This window comes from Vicugna pacos, chromosome 15 (genome assembly GCF_048564905.1).
Source record: "Vicugna pacos chromosome 15, VicPac4, whole genome shotgun sequence".
Taxonomy (NCBI): Eukaryota; Metazoa; Chordata; class Mammalia; order Artiodactyla; family Camelidae; genus Vicugna; species Vicugna pacos.
In genome coordinates, this window is record NC_133001.1 from 21,182,965 (window position 1) to 21,205,225 (window position 22,261).

General features: G+C 47.5%; 1 protein-coding gene across 6 annotated transcripts in view; it reads right to left on the reverse strand.

The window, feature by feature from the left end:
• EML6 (EMAP like 6) overlaps positions 1 to 22,261 on the reverse strand; it is a 111,177-nt gene that overhangs the window by 9,008 nt on the left and 79,908 nt on the right. For all 6 annotated transcript variants that reach the window (XM_072937721.1, XM_031675661.2, XM_072937722.1 and 3 more), the window contains exons 20-26: positions 11,677 to 11,755; positions 9,838 to 9,967; positions 8,063 to 8,161; positions 6,888 to 7,061; positions 3,161 to 3,369; positions 2,166 to 2,323; positions 1,402 to 1,516 (exon numbers count right to left, since the gene is read on the reverse strand). In XM_072937721.1, coding sequence (XP_072793822.1) covers positions 1,402 to 1,516; positions 2,166 to 2,323; positions 3,161 to 3,369; positions 6,888 to 7,061; positions 8,063 to 8,161; positions 9,838 to 9,967; positions 11,677 to 11,755 — 964 coding nt within the window. The remainder of the gene's footprint in view (positions 1 to 1,401; positions 1,517 to 2,165; positions 2,324 to 3,160; positions 3,370 to 6,887; positions 7,062 to 8,062; positions 8,162 to 9,837; positions 9,968 to 11,676; positions 11,756 to 22,261) is intronic.

The window sequence follows — 22,261 nt, forward strand, 5'->3', positions numbered from 1 at the left end:
TCAGCTTTACAGGATGAAAAGCGTTCTGTGGAGGGATGGTGGTCATGGTTGCACAGCAATGTGAACGTAGTTAATACCGCTGACCTGCCCACTTAAGAATGGTTAAGTGGTAAATTTTATGTTCTCTACATTTTGTCACAATTTAAAATAAAATAATTTTTAAAAGACACTATGAGCAACCTGGGAAAGTGCCTTCACTGGCACTGGTATTGAAGCAGGAAGAGCCAAGAGGTGTTTTGTTTTTAACTACTTTGTCCATCCTTCAGCGACCCCCTCACTTGGTCCTTTCTCACTCCCCCATGCTGGGGGACTCCACCGGAGTTCTCCATCCTCTCGTCTCTGCTGGGACGTTCCAGGCACTGCAAGCTCACTGCAGAGCAGGGCAGCCAACCTCTGTTCTTGGACAGCTAAAACGCTTCCTAAGTTCTCCCTCGCACTGAACAAAAACCCATCTCTTGATGACTTTCAGGTTCTGGCTTCATCGCCCACTTGTCTAATCACCCTTCCAGATACACCATCTTCTTCCACTTGTCTAATTACCCTTCCAGATACACCATCTTCTTCCACTTGTCTAATTACCCTTCCAGATACACCATCTATCTACTTAAAAACAAAACTCCCAGTTTCAAATTACGCAGACTCCAAGTCAGGTTGGCCTTTTTAATGGAAAGCATCTAGAGAGCAAATTCTTAGACTGATACCAATTCCAAAACATAAACACGAGGTATTAAATCGAGGTTAGGAGATTTGTTTTCAAGTGCCTCAGAATCTCCTGAGGAATTAAAAAAATAATTAAAACTAAAAAAGGAAAATACTCTTCAAGGCCCCATCCCTGAGATTTGATTTGCCACTGTGGGTGGGAGCCTGGACATCTTGGTTTAAAAAAACCGAAAAAACAAAACAAAACCCTTCACAGTTGTGTTTGATGCTCAGCCCAGGCACGCCTTGAAAACCAGAGGCTCTGAGTCAGACAGTTGGCAGTCCTGACTCTCCCCTTCCTGGCTGTGTGACGTGGGCAGGGGCAAACCATTCCTATCTCTGTGCCTGTAACAGTACCGTCTATGCTGAGGGCCGCAAACACCTACTGACTGTGGCCATGTGCCGGCCACAGTGAAAGGCCCTGAGCATGCGTGATGCATGCGATCCTCCCAACACCCCATCTGCCGGACACAGAAAGGCTCAGTAACACGCCGCGTCACGCGGCCAGCCCTCCCGGGGGAGTTGCAGTTTGCACCCAGGTCAGTCTGCCTTTGCTAAGCTTCCTCCTCTCTGCAGTCTGAGTCATACCCTGGAGGCTGGTTTTAAGGATTCCAGCACCCAGAACAGGGCAAGCATCTGGCCGGGAGGGTCTGTGCTAACTCAGGCCGGGCCCACCCGGGCAAGACCCGCACGGCCACTCACTTTGCCGCGGCACACGGAGCGCACGCACTCCACCAGCTGCCCCGTCTCCAGCTGGAAGGCCCGGCAGCGCTTCATCTCCTGGTCCCACAGTTTCACAGCGCCCCCTTCTTTGGTCCTGAAAAAGATCAAGAACATCTAGCATGTTAACCCTCGTCCTGAGACCACTCCTCCCTGCTCTCCCGTCATCTCATCCAGGTCCCGGCCCCTCACGCCGGGCCCAGCAGGACAGACCCTTTCATCAGCCCTGCTAACGGCTCCCCTACCCCCCCGCAACCCCTCGAACTTGCAGATTCCCTGGAACACTTTCAAATGCCACAATCATGGAAGGAAAGAGAATGGTAATTAAAAAAAAATTAAGCTATGTTTTTATTAGATTGAACAGGAAAAGCAAAGTTTCTCCTGTTTTCCTGCTTCACTTTGACATCATCCTGGTGGGGACCAGTCTCTCCCCTCTTCTCATCCCTCCTCCCTCGTCCCCAAGAGCTACTGACAGCAACACCTGATGGACAGCAGAGTCACAGGGTCTGTTCTAGAACACCTCTCTGGTTTTTAAACTACCACCACACCACCTCTCTCCTTCCCTGGTCCTGACTTCTGAAGGTTCTGCCCCAGGGCCCTCTGGGAAAGACAGCAGACTCGTCTCCCTCATGCAGAAAAAACAGGAGAGGAAAAATCTGCATTTTCTCCAAGTTGAAGATGCTTCTGTCATTATCTCCCAAGACAATAACCAAAGACCAGTTGTTCCCAGAGGAGCTTTGGCTTACGGCCGCTCTTTCCCGCCGGTCACTATGAGTCCATCCCGAAGGGTCGTGTACATGGTGAAGACGGGGCCTGTGTGAGCCTTGGCCACCAGCCGGATTAGGAAGTGGTCCTTCCACACGTAGACATCGCCGTTGATGGCACCCGTGAAAGTGAGGTTGTTCTGTAAACAAAGGGACACCTTCCACATGGGGACATGGGCCATACCTCGCGAGAGGGTCCCCCCACACCTCCTCACTCCTCTGTTAAGGAACAAGGGCCAGAGAAACACACACTCAAATTGACCTCTTGAGCCCGGGACAGGCAAGAGAATTCCAGGAAACCCCTAGAAGCATACAATAAGGAAACCACCGGGCTTGCCATTCACTCTGTTGAGTCAGTTTTGGGGACAGTTCATTTCCCCACTGGGTGTAGCTCTGCTTTTAAATGAACTTGATTCTGTGAGCAGCCCCAGGGGACAATAGGGGAAGGGGCGGGATCCAGCCTAAAGGAAACTTTCCTGGGCTGGTCTACAAGGTGAGTAAACCCACAGCCGGAGGACCAAGCGCTGGCTGTGTTCCAAAATGTCCCAGGTGAGCTTGTGTTGGCTGAGGGCACCCCAAAGCCTACGTGAGGGTGTCAGTGAGGGGACTTGTGGTACGAGAGGGCACAGGTGGGGAAAAGGGATGCTGTCCAGTGGTGGGAGTGTCCCCACAGCTCTGCGGCCATCTAGCCTGGTCGTCCGGGCTTGCAAGTCAGTCTGTCTCTGGAATAACGAAACTCCTGCCCTCGGTGGAGTCTGGCTTTTTTCTGATTAACATTTTAGGGGGAAAATGGGGAAAAATACAATCAACTCATCCACCTGTGCTAAGAAAAGGGAATAACGGTTGCAAATAAGCCAGTAAAGGAGTTACTGTGGAAACGGCTTTCTTGTTGTTCGTAGCTTCTTAGCTACACCCACCGCCCACACCCACGCCCAGGGGTTCGGGTCCCCTCTCAGGAAGCTTCTGCTGGAACTCACAGCACCGAAGGCCACAGCAAGCATCGTCTGCATCTTGGCAGCCTCCATGGATCCGATGACCCCTTTCTTGTAAAGCAGGGCACTGCCCGCCAGGGTCCAGAACTTCATGTGTTTGACCCCGACAGACACAAACTGCGTGTCTGAGTCAGGGCGAAATTCCACCACGAATATGCGCTCCAGGTGACCCCCTCGGCTGGCAACCTTGGCACCTGTGCAGGAGAGAGAGTCCAGCGAGGCAGGTCCTGTGCTCCCGGGCAGGCAGGGGAGCTGCAGCCCAGGACGGATGGCGCTTCGTCCTCGCAAGGCCCAGGGCACACTTCCCTGTTCTTTCTTCGCCAACGTCCCCCTCCCACCTTCAGACGCTACTCCCAGGGAGGGAAAGAGAGCATGTCTGGGAACTTTCCAGAGCAGCAGGTGCGGCTAACAGAATGCCCCTCCCTGCACTCTTCCCCAGGTCCATGAGCCACATCCAGGCATCTGTGAACACAGCAGGGAAGGATGGCCCAGGAGATAGAAGCTTCTAGATATGAGAAAAGGGCAAAAGGCTTAAGGGCATCTTCCATCTGGCCAACTCCAATCTCCAGCATCGCCACTGGGTTCACCCCACAGGACCAGTGTCACTGGAGACTCACATTCCTTTAGACAGTTTGTTTTGCTCCAAGATTCTCTGCCTTTAATTTCTTTAAAAAGTTCCTCATATTCCTTTTTCTTTCATGGTTTTTAGGTTTAGAATTTTTACCTTTTATATTTTATTACTAGTCTTTTTCCTCAACCCCATTTATGTTTTTTTTAGTCTCCTGACTTTTATTTAATCTTTGCCTTAATCAAATCCCAACTCCACTGTTTGTTTGTAGAACAACTTTGGAAAAGTTATTTTAATCTCTTTATGCCTCAGTTTCCTCACCTATAAATCGGGGATAACAGTTCCCATTTTCTAAGCTGTTGTGGAGACTAAAACAATTGATACAAGGGAAGCCCTTAGAACGGTGCTTGATGCACTGAGGGTTCTCCACGGAGTAACCACAGTATTGTTATCACTCTTTTAGCTCTTTTGGCTTCTAGTCTTTTATCCTGTATTTTATCCATCTATTTTTATCTCATCATTACTTTCCAGCTTTTGAGTTTTTAATGTTTATTTTAAATATCTTTTCTTCCCATTTTCTTCAAACTTGTTCTTAATGTCTTAGCTCCAACTTCCTCCTCCTCATCTCCTCTCCCTATCGTATTTACTCACATGTTTTTTCCCTCCCCTTTTCCTCCTCCCTCCGTTTTTACCTGGCTGTTAGCGAGCTGGTGGTGGTGGTTCTCACACGGCTGGGCCAGCACAGCCCTGACACTCCCTCCCGGAACCCCTTCCCAAGAGTGGCTGGGGAGACCCATGGGTCACCCCTCACGGCAGAAATTCTCTCTCTGCAGATGGAATGCCTGGCTTATTGGAACAGATTCCCCACTACCTAGGGCCCAGAGGTTTTAAAACCCACAGTCCCCAACGGTACCGTAAACTAAGTTAAAAGACAAACAACAGACTGGGAGAAAACACGTACAACGTTCTAAGAAACAAAGAATTAACATTAATAACTAGTAAAGAACTACAAGGTGTAAGCAGAAGACAAACAACCCTCCCAAACCCACAGTGGAAAAAGGATCTGAACAGCTGAATTGCAGAAAAAGCAGTATAAGTGGACAATAAAGAGATGGAAAGAGGACTGATTCCAGCAGTCACGGGGAAAATGCAAAATAAACAACTAAGATGCACATTTCTTTTAAGCCACTGTTTGCTTTCTCCTTGTTTTAATCTCATGGACACTTCTAATTGTGGCGATGCCTGTCCCCCTCTTTGCATTGGCTTCTAGGTTGCTCAGAACAAATTTCATACAAGTATCTAGGACCTGACAACATTCATTTTATAGATTAAGCCCATTTTTTTTACTCTATCTAATTCTGTTTCTTACACACACACACCCCCCCAAGAATTCCACAAAACAACTTGCTAAAGACAAATGAGAAATGAATAATATGCTCTCTGATCATAATAAAAGTAGGTATGAACCTCCCCCTAAACCATATTATTTATCTGTAAGCAGGACTTGAAGTGAAGGCAAAAACCACACACAATCAGTTCAGAAAAGCTGTGGTTGGTAACAGGCTGTTACATTATCACTAACTCACAACTGTTCTGTACAGACCCACGCACCGGTTCCGACAAAGACAATGGGAGCAAGTTACCAAAGAGAATTCTTCTCTTTTTCTGGGAGCTTATTTAAGTCCTGGCTCCTTCAAACCACCTTTGGGAGGTCAGAAGGGGCCCCAGGTGAACAAGAGGCAAGGCAGGCACAGGTACTGGGCTGGTGCACAGCCAGAGCGGATGCTGCCCAGAAGGACAGGTGGGGAAGTGAGGACAGTGAGCCTGAACTGAAAAGGACAAGACACGATAGAGTCTAATATGATAACTTTCTTCCACGGAACTAGGAATAGACTTGATCTTGGCTACCCTGAGAGTACAGTTACTACTGAGGAAGAGGAACTATGAGTCAAGTCACACCCTCACCTAAGGGCTTTGCAAGAGCTTTGCAACAGTGGGTGGGCTGGCTTGTGAAGTGACGCAGGCCACATCCTTGCAAGTACTCAAACGGAGAGCAGCAGTCAGCCGTCAGGCAGGCACTCGGAGGGATTTCTCCATGGATGGATCCTGACTGGGCAGGAAGACTTCTCCAGCCCTGCCGACTCTAAGATGCTGTAAGTCTATCATTTAAGATGCTCAATTTCTCATCTGAGGCTGAGTTCATTTAATCAGCTATCCATTTGACATCACAAGGAATGACCTGCATCCCCGAGATACAGATTATAGGGCCGTTTGGACACAACATACCGATGAACAAGGAAGTGAGAAATGGACGGATTATGACAAGTGAGTCTCACCATAAACACCTGCAGGTCCCCATCCTCTTCCCCCGACACGGGCTCAGGAGGGATTAGCACTTTCCTCTCACTGGGCTCATCTCTTTACAAGTCCCCGCTCACGGCCCCCTCCGTGGGAGGATGTGGAGATAATGGGACACCAGGAGCCCTGGATTGGAGAAGTGCCACCTCTGCATGCCAGGCTCAGCGTGCCCCAGATACAAGCGCCCTGGCCGGAGACAGACCTCATTAACGTCTTAACTAATTGGATCTGCTTTTGCCAACCTGAGAATATACTCAGAAGACTGCACATCATGGATTTGAAGATGAGCATCAACTTAGCGGCAGCCTGTGTGTGCACATGTGTTGGGGGAGGACAAGAAAAAAATCCTGTTAAACCTTAATTATCAGGTGAATCCCCATTTCACAAAAGTTAAAATGTGGGGGAAAAGTGTTTCTGAGACTATGGTGGGAATACCCATCCCAGTTCCTGCAATAAGGCAACGAGGGTGACAAAGCTGTGGCAGAAGCAAGATCCAGGGGTCACCGGAAGGACAAGAGTTTGGGTAGGCACGTTAAGGTCAGGACAGAAATGGTGGAGGATAGTTCACAAAGACCCTTCATCAACCAGCCCAGAACTCCCATGACCATGGGGGCAGGGACACAGCAGTGGCTCATGAGCAGCTTCTCCAGGATCCCAAGAGCCCTGGTTTCTGCTGAGTCGGCAGCTGTGCCTCTGGCAGGCGGTGGAGTGACGCAGATCCAGGTTGGAGCCCAGCCCACGGCCTGAGCCAGCCTCCCAGAGGGACACCAAGCTCGCTGCCCTTACCTTCCTGCCAGCGCCAGACGGTGATGGTGTGCTCGGGGTCCACGCCCACCGACACCAGCAGCTTCCCAGTGGCGCTGAAGTTGACGTAATTCACCCCCTTCGAGTGGAAGCACCGCAGCATGGAGAGGGTGTGCTTGGTCATGGCATCCCACACGTGGATGGAAGGGGTTGTGCCTGAATGTGGGAGGCATGACCGAGAGCTAAGGCTGGAGAACGGTGGAGCTGGGGCAACCCCGCCACTCACCTAAAAGCCTCTTTAAGACTAGTGTCCAGGGCGTTTCAGCAGTGGGGGCTGAGAGACCTACACCCTGGCCTGGCTGGGGGTGAGACAACGGGAAACATCTGCTGTGCTTTTAGAGGCAGAGGCCTAAGGGCATTTGTGTTCAACACGCACACCCGAGGAGGAGTTTATACAACGGACACCAGTGAGGTCAATGATTTGTATCTGCAACTCAGCCAGATACAATCAGCAAACATGATACATCGACACCGTTTTGCTGTGCAGATTCAAACTACTCACGGATGGAACAGCCTTACCTGGGGTCTCCGTAATATCACCTGCAGTGGGTGAGCAATGGCAATGAGGAAGCGGCAAGGGAAAACAATAGCTAAAATAAGTCATGTTTCTATGAGTGAGGCACTCAACACCAGCATCAGAAAGTTCCAAAGTAAATTTAAAAATGGGCATGGGTTCAACGAAAACAAGCAGGAAGACATGTTTACAAACTGCCTTTGAGATGACAAAGTTTAAAAAAAAAATAACTTTTCGCAAATGTGAATCCGTTCACATTTGCTGTTGGCAGTTCCCTAGGGTAAGAAGAGCCAGGCGCACACGTCGCAGGCCACCCTTGCCAAGCACAACCTCCAGGCTTCAGATACAGGCTCTGCATCCGACACCTGGGCGCTGAGAAATTGCTCTCGCACATCCCCAGGGATGGGGGCCACCCATCTACTTGGATGATGAGGCACTGGTCAGACTTTATGGTCCCTCAGAATCACCAATCACTGGATGCATCAACTCAGGCAAGACACATACATCCGGGGCTCAAAAAAATCAACAGCGACATGGGAAAGGGTGGCCATCAGTCACGTGCCCGCAGACTCTCCCAGTAATTGCTAGTGAGTCAGTGGCCCTGCTCTGCTGGGAGACCCTGGGTGGCTGCAGGGCCTCCTACCTATCTGGCTGGTGGCCACCACGTTTCTGTACTTGGGATGCTGGTTCACCGTGAGGCAGAGGATGTCGTCCGTGTGCTCCAGGTAGAAGCTCTGGCTCCCTGGAAGAGACAGGGCAGGGTGAGCAGGGGACCAAAGGAGCTCTCAGGACAACCCCAAAGCTTTGTGTGGAGACTCTGGAAATGTTTTGTAAAAGTAAGAGCTTAAAGCGTCAAATTCTCACTTTCAGAATCACTGCTGGGGGGGATGGGAGATCACCTCCCACATCTGCATCCTCTGTGCCAGGTTCAGGAGGAGAGCCGGAGCCTGCTATCTAATCCTCATCTAACACACAAGCTCCACGCCAATCCTTCTGCTTCCAGCGTGGGGCCGGGGCACAGTCCGAGCACAGAGGCTTCCAGAGTCCAGACTGTCTCCTCCTCCCCTCAGTCCAGGACACTGTCTTCCCCTGGGTGGGGGAGGGAGCTGGAGATAGTGCTATCCTGAGCAAAATGGCACCACTTACTCACTGGAAAGGGAAGACTGAAATAGGACAATACTTAGGAAAGCCCTTTTAATCGTCTTTATTCATCAAAGTGCTAATCCACTGAGAGCCTGGATGGCACCGGTGATGGCTTCACCCTGGAAGCCCTAACTTGACATGTGTCACAGAAGTGAAAGAAAGGATAAGAAAAACTTTATTGTCTACTGAAGCACACCGGTTTGTTGACTGCCCAAGTGGCCACTGTAAACCCACCCAAACGCATAGGAACTGAGAGGTGAGTGATGGCTTCCAACACAATTGGAAATAGCACTTTGTTACTAACCTGGAAATATGTGGCTGGAAAATTGAGAAAAACGTACAGAAAATTCCAAGGCCCTCCTCCCCATAGAAGACAAATTATTATGTGCCCCATGATTTTACTGTCTTTTTCAGACTAGGCATGAACTACACAGAATTAGGAAGGAATATAAAAATTTGAGGGGAAAAAAAAAGGTTTAAGATATGAAGCAAATAAGGCAACATGTTAACATATTTAAATCTGGTGGTAAAGATAAGGTGTTGGTTGAAACAATTTCTGAATGCTTCTTTTTGCTTGAGGTTTTTTTTTAAAAATAATGTATTTATTACTGTATTGTTTAATTATTTTATTTTGGCAGGGAGGGGAGATAATTAGGTTTATTTATTTTTGGAGGAGGTACTGAGGATTGAACCCAGGACCTCACGCATGCTAAGCATGCGCTCTACCACTTAAGTTATACCCTCCCCACAAGGTGTTTCTTTTTAAACCATTTTTTTAATTTCAGTCATGCTATAGTTAAGGGACATTTTAGGTATTTTTATTTATTGTTTCATAGTCATTCTCACTGTAAATCTGGTTACAGAGTCAAAACCAACAAAACTTGGAAATATGAGCTGCTAAATAGATGGTGACTTAAAATCCAATGAGAAAAGTTCCCCCACGTCTTGTCCCCAGTTACTGTCCACTCCCTACACCCACTTTCTGACTTCCCTCCATCCCGGCTAAGCATCCGTGGAGCTGATGAAACACGGATCCCTCCCTTCCAGGGCCTCAGACAGACGCGACTGGGTGAGAGCTGGACACAAAGAAGGCCTGACTCTGAGAATGTGGGCCCGAGCACTTCTAGGACTAAATGACACGGCTCCAGAACGTAGGGGAGTGTCTCTAAAGGAAACAGAATGCTTAAGCTTTGGGGCATCTAACCAGTGGGAAAGCGCATAAAAGGGCTAAAATAAAAGCCTCTGTTCAGGTGGTGGTCTCCCCCTGCGAGTTACCTGTGGAGAGGTTCTGAACGATGCCGGCCGCAGCTGTGTGGAAGATGATGTCTGCACCATCATTCAGGTAATGCAGGTTATTGCGACAGTCGAACCCTCTGTAGCCAAATACGTGGTCCAGAGCCAGCTCCTACGTTCCCACACAAGGATGGAAGGGCCCTTAGAGGAAGAAACCGCCCTGCGGGAACGGCCACACATCTCACAGGAACTCAAGGCTGGTGAGACAGCCAACCCCTTGCCACGTGACCAGCTGGGGATGCAGTGATGCCCTTTCTTCCATTTCCTAAGGGGCAGGGGACAGGCTAATGCATAGAATTATGGTGAGTTTTCTAAATAAACTAGATTTTCTTCCCAGCTCCTCAGGTGAGGCAAAGTCTACCAGTGTGATGACCTGTAAAGGGTACCTAGGAGTCTGACATCTAAGGTGAGCTGAAGGGTGGTGGTTCAGAGCTCTGCTCTGATTCTCATAGATGCAGCGGGGCCAGCAGGGCAGAGCACGGAGGCAAGGGCCACGCTCATTCTGATGCTTGGCGCTTGCCCTACAAAGCTCCTACACAATTTGCCATTTCCCCCGCAACAACTAGATATTGCTCTGGGTTTACAGTCTTTCCCTTCTTCCTGCCTTGCCTTCTATGACAAAGAGCAGCGGCTGATTCAGAGCAGATCCGTTCTTTATTCAGTTTGACACACCTGTACTGCTGGTGGCTCTTTGGCACCAGGCACTGTGCTGGTTGTTGGTGGGGTTGCAGGGTTAAGATGTAGATCCCTTTAGTCTAGGTTCCCTGACTCTAGCCTTTTCTCTCTCCAAAGCTCGCCAACTGCAAACATCAGATTAATTCTAAAATACCACATCTCCTTACTCAAAAACATTCACTGACTTTCACTGCCTGTGGGATAAAGTTCAAACTCCTTAAGTCACCACAATCAGTCCGACTCCCATCTACTGTGACCCTTGGTCAAGATGACGTGTCAATTTACCCCCACATATCAGGAGCTTCCCTATCTTTAGGACTTTGCTTTTCTAAAATTCTCTCTTATCCGAAAGCTCTTATCCTTCCAACTTAGTGTCTGCCCACTCCCCGGCCTCCCCCGACCTCCATGTGCTTCACAGAAACCGGGTGTCATACGTAACCCCCAGTCCTGGCGGATGACTGACTCAAGCTGGGCCGATCGCAGTTTCTTCCAGGAGTTTAGCACTGGGGACACTAGTCATTTTGGCTGCCTAATTAACTGAGGAGATGTAAACCCAAGTGCTGGACAGCACCACTGCCTATGAAAGCAGTTGACAAAGTCCGCAGGGAAAGAGGAGATCGCAACAGGCACACACAGGCCCCGCTGGGCAGACAAGGCTCCATCTTGGCTTATGATGACTTTGCATCTCCGGGATCCTGTCTTTACTGAAGTTCAGCTGCATTTCCTGACCTCTGCTGTGTTCCCTGATAAATCCCCCCATAGTTTCCCTTTTCCTGCAAACAATCTTAAGGTGAGTCTTTCTGGCCTCAGTGAGTTCAGAGCACAGTAGGGGAGACAGATGAGTAGGAAACAATGGCAGTGGAGTGTGTGACAAGTGCTGTGGAGGAGGGGGTGTGTGGTGGAAGGCAGGAGGGCTCAGAGTGGGGAGCCTCAGGGGAGACTGCACAGGGAAGATGCTAGAGAAGGCCTTGACACAACAGGGTGTGGGGAGGGAAGAGGAGGGAAGGCAGAGGGGACAAGAGAGACCACCAGATCCATGCTGGTTCACCTGAAGGTGCCTGTGGGATGTGCAGGAGTTGATGTCTGCTGGGCAGATCTTAGGACGTGAGTTATCAGATTAAAAGCAAAATGGTTTAACCTTCTCACCTCAACCAGTTTCTTTTTTTTGGTGATATTGTTCTTCTGGAGCTTCTCAGGCTGGGGAGCTGCTCTGCTAACGGGAGGTCTGGAACAGAGAGTGGCCAAAAGAAGCACAGCGTTGAACAAAAAGCAGCAAGGTCGCCTGGTCAGTGTGGTCAGCTAAGGCCAGTCCAGGCTCCTCTCTCTCTTCTCCCCCCTTGGGGACTTACACCCGTGTTTGTCCTGTCCTGCCCCGTCTCAGCTCCCCCACCCCAGGAAAAGCAGTTTCTGACACTGGGGGTCCTGGATTCACAAGCACTGATCTGGGCCTCCCCACACCTAAGGCCTCATAGTCAGGGTCAGTCCCCTTCTCCTGGGAGCCTGGAAGAAAACACAGACCAGAGGGACTTACTTTAAAACTAAAGAGAAGCCTAAGCCTGACAAGAAAGGGGCTTTGCTTCCTGAACCCACTGGCCATTTTTCAGGCAGGGAGGTACCCACATTGGTCAGAATTAGGGGGTCAGAGGTCATGGCGTGGTGTGAGGTGGGACTTACAAGCCAGTCTTGGAACGAGCCCTGAAGGCCAAGTGCCCAGGTCATTCTCACTAAACAAAAGGGCAAAGTGGGAAGTGAAGGTGTCAAAGACAGAACAAACTCCTCCTCTGCCCTGTCCCTCAGGGTCTTGGTCTGTAGCAAACTGCTACCATCATACCTGAGGTTAGTTTTCCCACTTAGTTTTGGAGATCTGGGCATCCAGTTTTAATTAAGAGATTTCTTTAATGGGTAAGCTCTTAAGGACTTGCAAATGAGTAGGGCAATTTTTGGTAATATGGGATTCCCTTAAATCAGACTTTTCGGACTTTAGGAACCCGGGGACGGATGCGGGGACCTGCACCAGCTCGTGCCACGTGTTCCAATCTATTCTCTATTGCTCTTGGACTATGCAGAAAAAAGGATTACCTTGATCCCCTTGTAAGCAGCAAACAAAGCCAAGTGAGAAACTTAGTACAGTTTAGAGCCGCACTAGCAACCACCTCATTCATGCACAAGCACCGTCCAAGTGAACAGACATTCCTGTGTGGCACAAACCATGCTTCCCGAGCATGCCAGCAAAGAACTAAAACAGAAAGGAAAGAGTGCACCGGTCTACAAATCCAGAAAGCTCATACCCTGGCGTCTCTGGGCAAACTCTGCACTAACGCGCCTACAGGACAGGGAGAGAGAAGGAAGCCTGGTCACCGCTTCCGCACACTCTCCGTGGCTTTGCCAATGCGCCTGGGGCCTCTGCTTATTTTAGAGTGTGCTGGGGAGAAACTTGTTGTCAGAGAAACAATCACATCCTCCTGGATGTCGTTGGGAGTTATGCACAATGGCTGCTTTGTTTCTGAATCAAGTTCGACTCATAATTTAGCCTAATCATTCCCAGTGTTTCTCGGGAGGGCAGCTCGCCTGCTGGAACGGCTTGCATTCTTATGCTGGGGAAAAACAAGGTAGCTTTTTATTTTCTCAGAAACGCTTCCATCAAAACACGTTATGTAATCTTAAGTGATAATTGGACCAAATGGTATTATAATCACCACCGAAGAATGGTGAGAGAGCACATCTCTCCAGCGACACCCCCGGCTGACATCATCGCTGCCAAATTGAGCAAAAGCGGGAGGCCGGGGGCAGGCCAGTTCTCACAATTAGACACTTCCTTTGCGTTAATTATCGCTTCCCAGGACATCTGCTCTTTTTTCTGTTTTAGTGGGACTTTCGAATGAAATCCGTGGGTTTCTTCTTTCACCTCAGAGTGTTGTAATGTATGACAAAAGCAAGCCAAGGTCTGGGCCGGGAGCAAGGGGCCACTGGGGACTAGAGCATGGTTCATAAGGCAGAATTTGAGATTACACGCAGGGCTCGTTTCCAGGGCATACACGGGTTGTATAATATGTCGTATATTATACAGTGTATCTGGAGTATGCATCCAAGCACAAACACTGTGCACTCATATATACACGAGACTGTATATATGGACACGTAGAGGCAATCCGATGCTTTTGTTCACCTTGATTTTCAGTTAAAAACTGAAAAGTAAAGCAATCTCAGAATGTTTTCTTTCTTATTTCACAAGCATGTTAACAGCTGTATTGCTTCAAAACTGAAGATGAGGGGGCAAAAGGCAGAAACCTGCATTGTGGCAAATTCAGCAGATTGTAAGTCTAGACCCTTCACAGTTGTGAACTCTGCACGATCACTTAGTACTAGATGCTCATCCAACACCTGGGCTTTTGCAGAGTGCTGTGCATACTTACTTGACAATTCCCTGCCTCCAAAGGAAAGCAAGGTAAAACACAATACAAGCATTAAAGGCTTCTTTCCAGGCATCTATAAACAGGGTTTGTAACATCAGACATGGGAGGGACTGCCAAAAATCTCAAGCGCAGTCAAACGCTGAAGGTTTGGCATTTTTCGGTGGATCTAAATCCTTCCAGATTCAGATTCCTTTGGAAATGTGACTCTGAAAAGCTTTGCTGAGGTGGGAAATAGGAGCAGGTCTGAGAACGTTCACTCACTTTTCAGTCCAATAAACTCTTTATAGCTGGCTGCTCCCTGCTGGCACACAGGACGCAGAGTGAGGAGGGCGATGAGCGCGTCAGGAATGGGAATTAGCGGGGAGGCTGGGAGAGGTTAAGAGATGGAAGGCAGGGATCAGAGATGGGAGGAGTAGAGGCACAAAGGGGTCTCACGGGGGCCAGTGGGGCTTTGAAGAGACACAGGGAAACAAAGGAGAGAGTTTTCATTGGGAAAGCAATGTAAGAAGAGCGCCTGGCAAGAGGGCAGACCAACTGGACCATCAGGAGAACACGATGGGTAAGCTGAGCTCAGGGAGAGTGGCGGAGCAGCTGTGCCGAGGAAATGGCAGGGAGGCCTGTGAACTCAAGATGGGACTTGGTGTTAAGTCACAAGGCAGCCCAGCTCCTGCCCCATTCAAGGTGCAGGCTGCTGGTATCCCACCCACACCCATGCCTCATGTGCTCTGCGGGCACCGAAGGACCTGCCATCATCCCACTGTCCAGCATCTTGGCTGCTGAAGGGAAAGCTGAGACTCACTTCAACATGTGGGGAGGGTCAAAGAGCCCCAAGGGTGGCCAGCACCCAGGCATCCACCTCCCTGCCCACAGCCCCTCCCTGGGTGCTGGGCTGGCAGAGTCGGGTGGAGCAGAGCACACGATGGCCTGAGATGCACAGGAGAGGGGTCGTTGCCAGGACTCTTGGGGAAGCTTCTGAAATGACAGAGGTTATGAAAGTCAGTCCCAACCGAAGATGAACACAACGAGAGAGCCAGCTAGGGAGCCAGGCTCAGAAAGCCTGTGAGAAACCAAGTCGTTCCAGGGAGCTTCTATAAAGAGAGGTGTGGGTGTGGAGAAATTCAGCTACATTTAGCCAAGAAATGCAAGTTTGGAAATGTTTTTAGTGTTGTTAGTCACACAGTGTTCAAAGTCCCTGGAGGAAATGTAGCTTTTTCCAGGTTCCAAAATGTGCTATAAAATGCTCTAAGAGTTTTCAAAATGTCTTAAGAAACCCAGCTACCCTGATTGATCCTGGTACAGGTGGAAACCAGCAGATGATCTGAGCACTGTTTTCGAACTGTCCTCCAACAAGATATATCACCCCCATAGATGGACTTCAGGAGCCAGGGAAACCCTGACATTCATTCCAAATTGTGTTTGCACATGCACACTTTTCTGGTGAAAAGAGGCATGCTTTAATCATATTTTCAAAGATGTCTGCAGGATGTGAGACTGTGTGTGTGTGTGTGTGTGTGTGTGTGTGTGTGTGTATATAAGAGAGAGAGAGTGAGAGAGGGAGAAGGAGAGAGGAGAGAGAAGGAGGGAGAAGGAGGGAGAAGGAGGGAGGAGAGAGGAGGAGATTGGGAGAGATGCTGATTAAGAACCACTTCTCTAGGATAAGTCCAAGTTTAGGAAAAGTATCCAAAGCCATGGGAGCTCTCTATTATCAAAACAAAAGGAACCGGATTCTGTTTAATGCATTCTTATGTCTTCCAGAACCATCTGTAGAGCTGCTCAGTGAAGGAGCAGAGTTGAAAGAGGCTGTCAGGTGGGAGACTGTGGGCTACCCTGAGCCTTCCACCATGAAAGTACCCTTGACTGATGCCTATAATGTGGCCCCTGCCCTTTTTTTTTTTTTTTAAATAGGGGTATAGTCCCAGTCTTGGCCATTTTAGGTGAATATCAAATTATCTGGGTGGAAAATCAAGGGCATAAAGGATGGAGTAGAGGGAAGTACAAGTAAAGGTGAACAGACCATTGAAGAGGCCAATGCAATAATCCAAGGGAGGGATGGTGAAGATCTGGACTAAAGCAATGGTGGTGGAGAAGGAAACAAGTGAATAAGAAACAGTGGTGAAGCAGACTTCAAGGTCTCTGGAACTGTTTAGCTCTAAGGGATGAAGGAGGAAGAGCTATGCAAGGGGAGCACCAGTTTTCTGCTTGGGCATCTGGGCGGATGGTGGCACCACTGAGACAGGAGAAGATTTACGAGGACAGACGATGAGTTCAGTTTTGGCACGCCAAACTCTGGACATCTGCGGGTTGGCTATACAGCTGGAAGTTCGACTGAGAGGTGGGACTCAGACATATGACTTTGGGAATCATCAGCCAATAGGTGGAATATAGGAGATCAATCAGGAAGAGGGTGGAAGGTGAAAAAAGAGTGGCCAAAGGTGAAATTCGAAGGACCAACAGCATGTGAGGGGCTGGAAGAGGAGGCGGGGATGGGACACAGAGAAGGGTGGCTGTAGTGGGAGAAGGAGGGCCAGAAGAGACTGTTTCCGAAAGGTAAGTGACAGAGGGATATATAGACCTGCACTGTGCAATATGGCAGCCACTGGTCACATGCGGCTGCTGAACACTGAATTGTGGCCTGTCCACATTTAAGGTGTGTTAAAGCTGCAAAATACACAGCAGGCTGTGAAGACCTAGTAAAAAAAATTTTTTAATAACATAAAATAATGAATTTTATATTGATTACATGTTAAAGTTACACATTTTAATATTTTGGGTTAAATGAAATACATTATTAAAATCAATTGCATCATCTCTTTTAATTTTTGTAATGTGGCTGCTAGAAAAATCACATATGTACTTGCGTTATATTTCTGTTGAACAATGCTACCCCAAAACACCCAGTTCTCCCTTTAAACGAGACAAAGAGGACAGTGGATTGGATTTGGGAATTAGAGAGTCACCACGTCAGCAGAATGGCAGGGACAGAAGACAGACGGAATGGCTAGAGAGTGATGGAGCGACTTGGTGGGGCCTGGATGGGAGGGGGAAAAGGAGGGAGGGTGAGGGTGGGAACATGTGTGTAAGATCAGTCAAGAGATCTGTTCTTCTCCTGAAGTGGGCTGGGTGGGATGGGAATGGGAAAGACCAGAATGTGTTTCTTGGCTTGAAGACATGAATCCAGTTTTGGACGAGTGGCGTAGGAGACACAGGAAAGGGGAGAGATGCTGAGGGAGCTTGGATGGATGTGAGGCTGAGGCCCAAGCACCAGCTTGAAGAAGAGAGACTGGCCTTGAACAGGAGGGACTGACTTCCCCTGGGAAGAGACGGAAGGAGGTGAATGGTCTTCGTATGGGTGGACAATGGGAAGCGAGTCAGAGGAGAGAAAGAAGTGCCAAGCTGGAGTTCAAGTTCAGAAATTTGACCGTTGAAGAGGGTGGCAGAAGGAGCCAATCAAAGACAAGGATGAAGATGAGGGAGCAGCGAAGAGGGCTTAAGCACAGCTGGCAACATGGACTCTGGAGGGTGGGGAAGCAGTTGGCACCAGTGTGATTTTCTGGTCAGAGAGTGAAGGGGTGGGTGGTAGGAGAAACAATGGAGGAAGAGCCACAAGGCCTGGAAGAGTGGCATTTAAAGATGCAAAAAGTGAGGCCAAGAAGGAGCTGATGAAAAAAAGATGGAGGTGTGTTGGCACTGGATGCACTGATGAGAATGAAGATGAGGTGTTCTGAGAATGAGAACTCTAGAGGAGAGAAGGTTAAGCCACTGAGTGAGGAGTTACGGGTGATGACATAACCCACAGCATGACAGTGTGGGTGTGGGCCAGCTGATCATTACCCCAACAGACCGGAAGCCAATAAATGACAGAAACTGGGTGGGGAGAGGATGGCAGTGCAGCCATGGACTTCAAAGGAGTGGGTGAGGCTGGTTAGAGAGTGTGCGGGATGCTTTACACACATCCACAAAACGCCGGACCCCCCACACCTCACACCCACCAACACCCTTACAAGCCGCACACATCTTGCCCTCAACGACTACGTCTTCCGTTACCACATCAGGACCACACAACAGTACAAAGCAGGAGGGGAAGCCACCTCGGGAGCACCCCTTCCCTCCAAACGCAGGTCTGGGAGATGTTCAGAGACCTGATTAAAATAATCGGACCCAACTTGGCCCCTGTCTTCTCAGAGAGCCTCCCTCTGAGTAGAAAAGCGCTTACCGATGTGGGATGTGTTCTTTAGCTCCGTGTGTGAGTGCGTTTGAGTCAACTGATTCACTGTAGGAGTACGATCTCATAGGTGTATTCATCTTTTTAAAAAAATCATTTTATAGCACTTGGCCTCTGCATTTTTACACCCTTGATACATTTTTTGTGCTAGAAAGTGAGCAAACTGTTCTCTAATGAATGGCAGGCTTAGTTCCTAAAATGATCAGTTACACAGAAGTCATTATTTTGCTTTAAACAACACAGAAAATCAAGAGATCTGAAAAGAGAAAATCACTTATGAAGGTAGCATTACATTTCCTTAGAAAATCAACGATTCAGCTTTCAGTAGAGTTACATGGCTAAACACTGGGCTTTTTGAGATGATTACTTTCGGCATTTCCGAGTTTAATAGATATTGTAACTTCAGTTCCTTCCATGTGGTTAAAGAACAGGAAACTTGTTCCCTACTGCCTGCTCAGGGCAGCTCTGAGTGAAGAATTCTCAGAATTAAAGGGTGCAGTGAAGGAGGAGGAGTTAGCCTGGAGAGAAATGCCCGGGAGTAGCAGGGGACACTGCCTGCCTGCTTGTCTCACCCCAGCACAGTCACCCTCCCAGAGTGAGGTCTGAGCTTGGCTTACAAGTGACATGTATGCAACTGCAGGGCTGTGTCCTGAGTTCTCTGCTCTGCAAGGTCCCTCCTTCACAGGACAGAGTGGTTTTGGCAGAGCTCAGTATGGTAAATGCAGCGGCACCTGCCGCTACTGTCGGTTCTTAGCAGCTCTTACAATACAAGCTCAGAGAGCAGCTACTGATCAGTGATGACAAAGGGCTTCTGTCAGGCCAGTGAGCGCAGGAAAGCGCCAGGGGACCAGGGCTGTTTATTGGAGGGGAGCATTGCCCCGCTTCATCACACTCATCAAGCCTCAGGCAAGCTTGGAATAGGGACATACTCACTCAATAAAGCATTTTTTAAAACCTGGGGGGAGGGGAGGTTCTCCAGCAGATTTCTGTCCTCAAACATAGCGTAAAAGGTAAAAAGAAAAACTGGGATTACCTAGATCAGGGTTTCTTTCAATTTGGGGAAATCTATCTAAACCTCTCCCGTATTTTCATACGTTGCCACTTGTGAGCCTGTTCTTTATTTCACTGTCAATTCGCTGACTAAGAAGCTCTTGTCTGCAAAATAGGTGTGATGGCTACAATAACACAGAATTTTCAGTTGTTTTTTTGCCTCAAGTTATTCAAATAGATTTAAATAAAACAAACATTTAATTTCTAAAGGACGGATGGTATGGAGATAAAAACATCATTTAACTAAGAGCAGTTCTGCAGCCAGGGGGGGGCATCACTCGATTCTACCTGAGTCACACCTTCCCACAAAATAAGGCCATTCACCAGTGCTAACAAAACGAAGGTGAAAGGGGTTACTGATGAAGAACAGATCTGCAGGCCGTTTTGAGGACACATTAACTTGTTTAAGTATGAAGAGAAGCGGGCTAAGCAAAGGCATCCATTCATTTACTCATTCAAGAAATATTTGTTTACTATGTACTGTGTGCAAGGAACTGAGTTAGGCACATGGTAGTAACCGTGATAGATACAGGGCTGACCCTTGAGAAACTGAGTCTTGTAAACAAAATTTGTAATTCAGTGGAACTGTAAACATCTTAGTACCACAAACCCATATATTAAGGAATCAAGAATTAAAGACAGCTATTAATTTGGGGCTGAAACAAAAAATAAAAACAAAACAACCCCCCTTAGCACTTCTTTATATACCCATGGTGTACAGTTTTCGCTATAGGATTATCTTTTTGTTTAAGTTCATAAATTTATACAGACTGATTCAGAAAGGATAAGAGATAGTGAAGTAGATACGGTTTAGGGCTTCTCTTCACTCAGTCATAAGCACCATTTAAGGAAAAGTTTGGAAAACTCGTAATGCTAGAGTGGAATTTTGAAGTCATTTGGCGCTAGGACCTGTCAGTGCAGAGAGAAGGGACCACCATTAACAGAGGACTCAGAATCTGCTTCTAATCTTGATTTGTAAAAGCTTCTTGGTTTCCTAAGGAACATATGGCGTAAATTGAGAGTAAATGTGCACCAGAGGGACTAAAAGATTAATGTAAGAATACTCGCAGGTTCCTTCCTCATAATCCCCTGCTAAGAATAATCCTAAGCACTGCCACCTCAGTGTCTCCTCATACTGGGTCGCTGAGATGGACAGGGCGAAGTTGCCTTGTAGGGGAAGGCAGTTTATGAGTGAAAACTATTCTCTTCCCCTCCCCTCACCATGGAGGATTGGGAGAAGGATTCCACTCAGGACACACAACCACCTCCACTACATGTCTGAGGGTGCCCCAACCACCCTCCCCAGTGTGAGGACCTACAGGGAGAGGGAGGATAAAGACCACCCTTCAGGATCCTGATATGCCTGCAGATCTGCAAGCGGGGGTTACTGAAAGGTAATGAGACACTGACAGCCAAATGTGGGTGAGTATCTCAAGGGGTCACTGGTGCCGGGGGATGAGTCCCTGTCCATGGGAACTGTGGGAGGCAGCACTCATTCAACCACATGAAAGGAAACTTACAGCATACATGACTGAGCAGGGGAGTTGCCTGATCCCCTAGACCCCTCCTAAACACTCAATGTCACACGCTGTCTTCCAGAGGGAACAAGTACCCTCAGTGCCACAGAGATGTAGCTTAGTGAGGAGTGAGGGCCTCTCAACTTAAAGGTGTTGTTCAGAATTTCCTAAGGGTTAATGCCTTTAACCTGAGAAATGGAAGGATGGCCAGGGGTGCCAACTGCTTAGAGACAGAAATTTCCAAACTGGATTATGGATATAAAGACAAGATGCCAACAAGATCTCAGACACTTGATATCTAATCCACAGGTGTCAGTGACTGGAAATGAACCTAAATCTTGTTAAGTTGTTAAGGAGTTTATTAATTCGTTCAATAAATATTTACTGTGTGCTGCCACTGTTACAAAATTTGAAGATAGAGCAGTATATTAGAAATTTTTCTCTCACAGAGTTGATATCCTAGTTGGAGGAGAGGAACTTTATTAGAATTTCCTAATCTGGCAAACAACAAAGATCTATGGTTGTTCAACTCTTAAGGGAATTCCCAGACTTTCAACCAACAGGAGTAAGATAATGTGTTCTATTCCACTGAAGAAAAGCCCAGGATTAGATTGGCTTTCACTGGTAAATTCTACCAAACATTTGAAGAAGAATTAACACCAATCCTTCTCACACTCTTTCAAAAAATTGAAGAGAAGGGAACAGTCCCAAGCTCATTTTACAAGGCCACATGATCCTGATACCAAAACCAGGAAAGTACACTACTAGAAAAGAAAATTATGGGACAATATCTCTGATGAATACAGATGTAAAAACTCTCAATAAAATACAAGCAAACCAAATTCAGTAGCACATTAAAAGAATCATTCACCATGAGCAAGGGGGATTTATCCTGAGGATGCAAGGATGGTTCAACATATGTAAAACAATCAATGTGATACATCACATTAATAGAATGAAAAAAAAGAAATATATGACAACCTCAACAAACATGGAAAAAGCATTTGACAAAACTCAACATTCATTCACGATAAAAACTCTTTTAGCAAATTAGGAGTAGAAGGAACATATCTCAACAAAGTAAAGGCTTTATAGGACAAGCCCATAGCTAATATCATACTTAATGGTGAAAAGTTGAAAGTTTTTCTCTAAATCAGGAACAAGACAAGGATGCCACTCTCACCACTCCTATTCAACACAGTACTGGAAGTTCTAGCTAGAGCAATCAGGTAAGAAAAACAAAAGTATCAGCTCTGGAAAGGAAGAAGTAAAATTGTCTCTATTTTCAACTGACATGATTTTAAATACAGAAAATCCTAAAAATGATCAAAAACCTTTTAAATCTAATCTATGAATTCAGTAAAGCTGCACAGTACAGTTTCATGATACAAATTAACAATGTTTCCATACACTAATAACAAATTTTCAGAAAAAGAGATAAAGAAGTCAACTACATTTATAATAGCATCAGAAACAAAAATACTTTGGAGTAAATTTAACTAAGGAGGTGAAAAATCTCTACTCTGCAA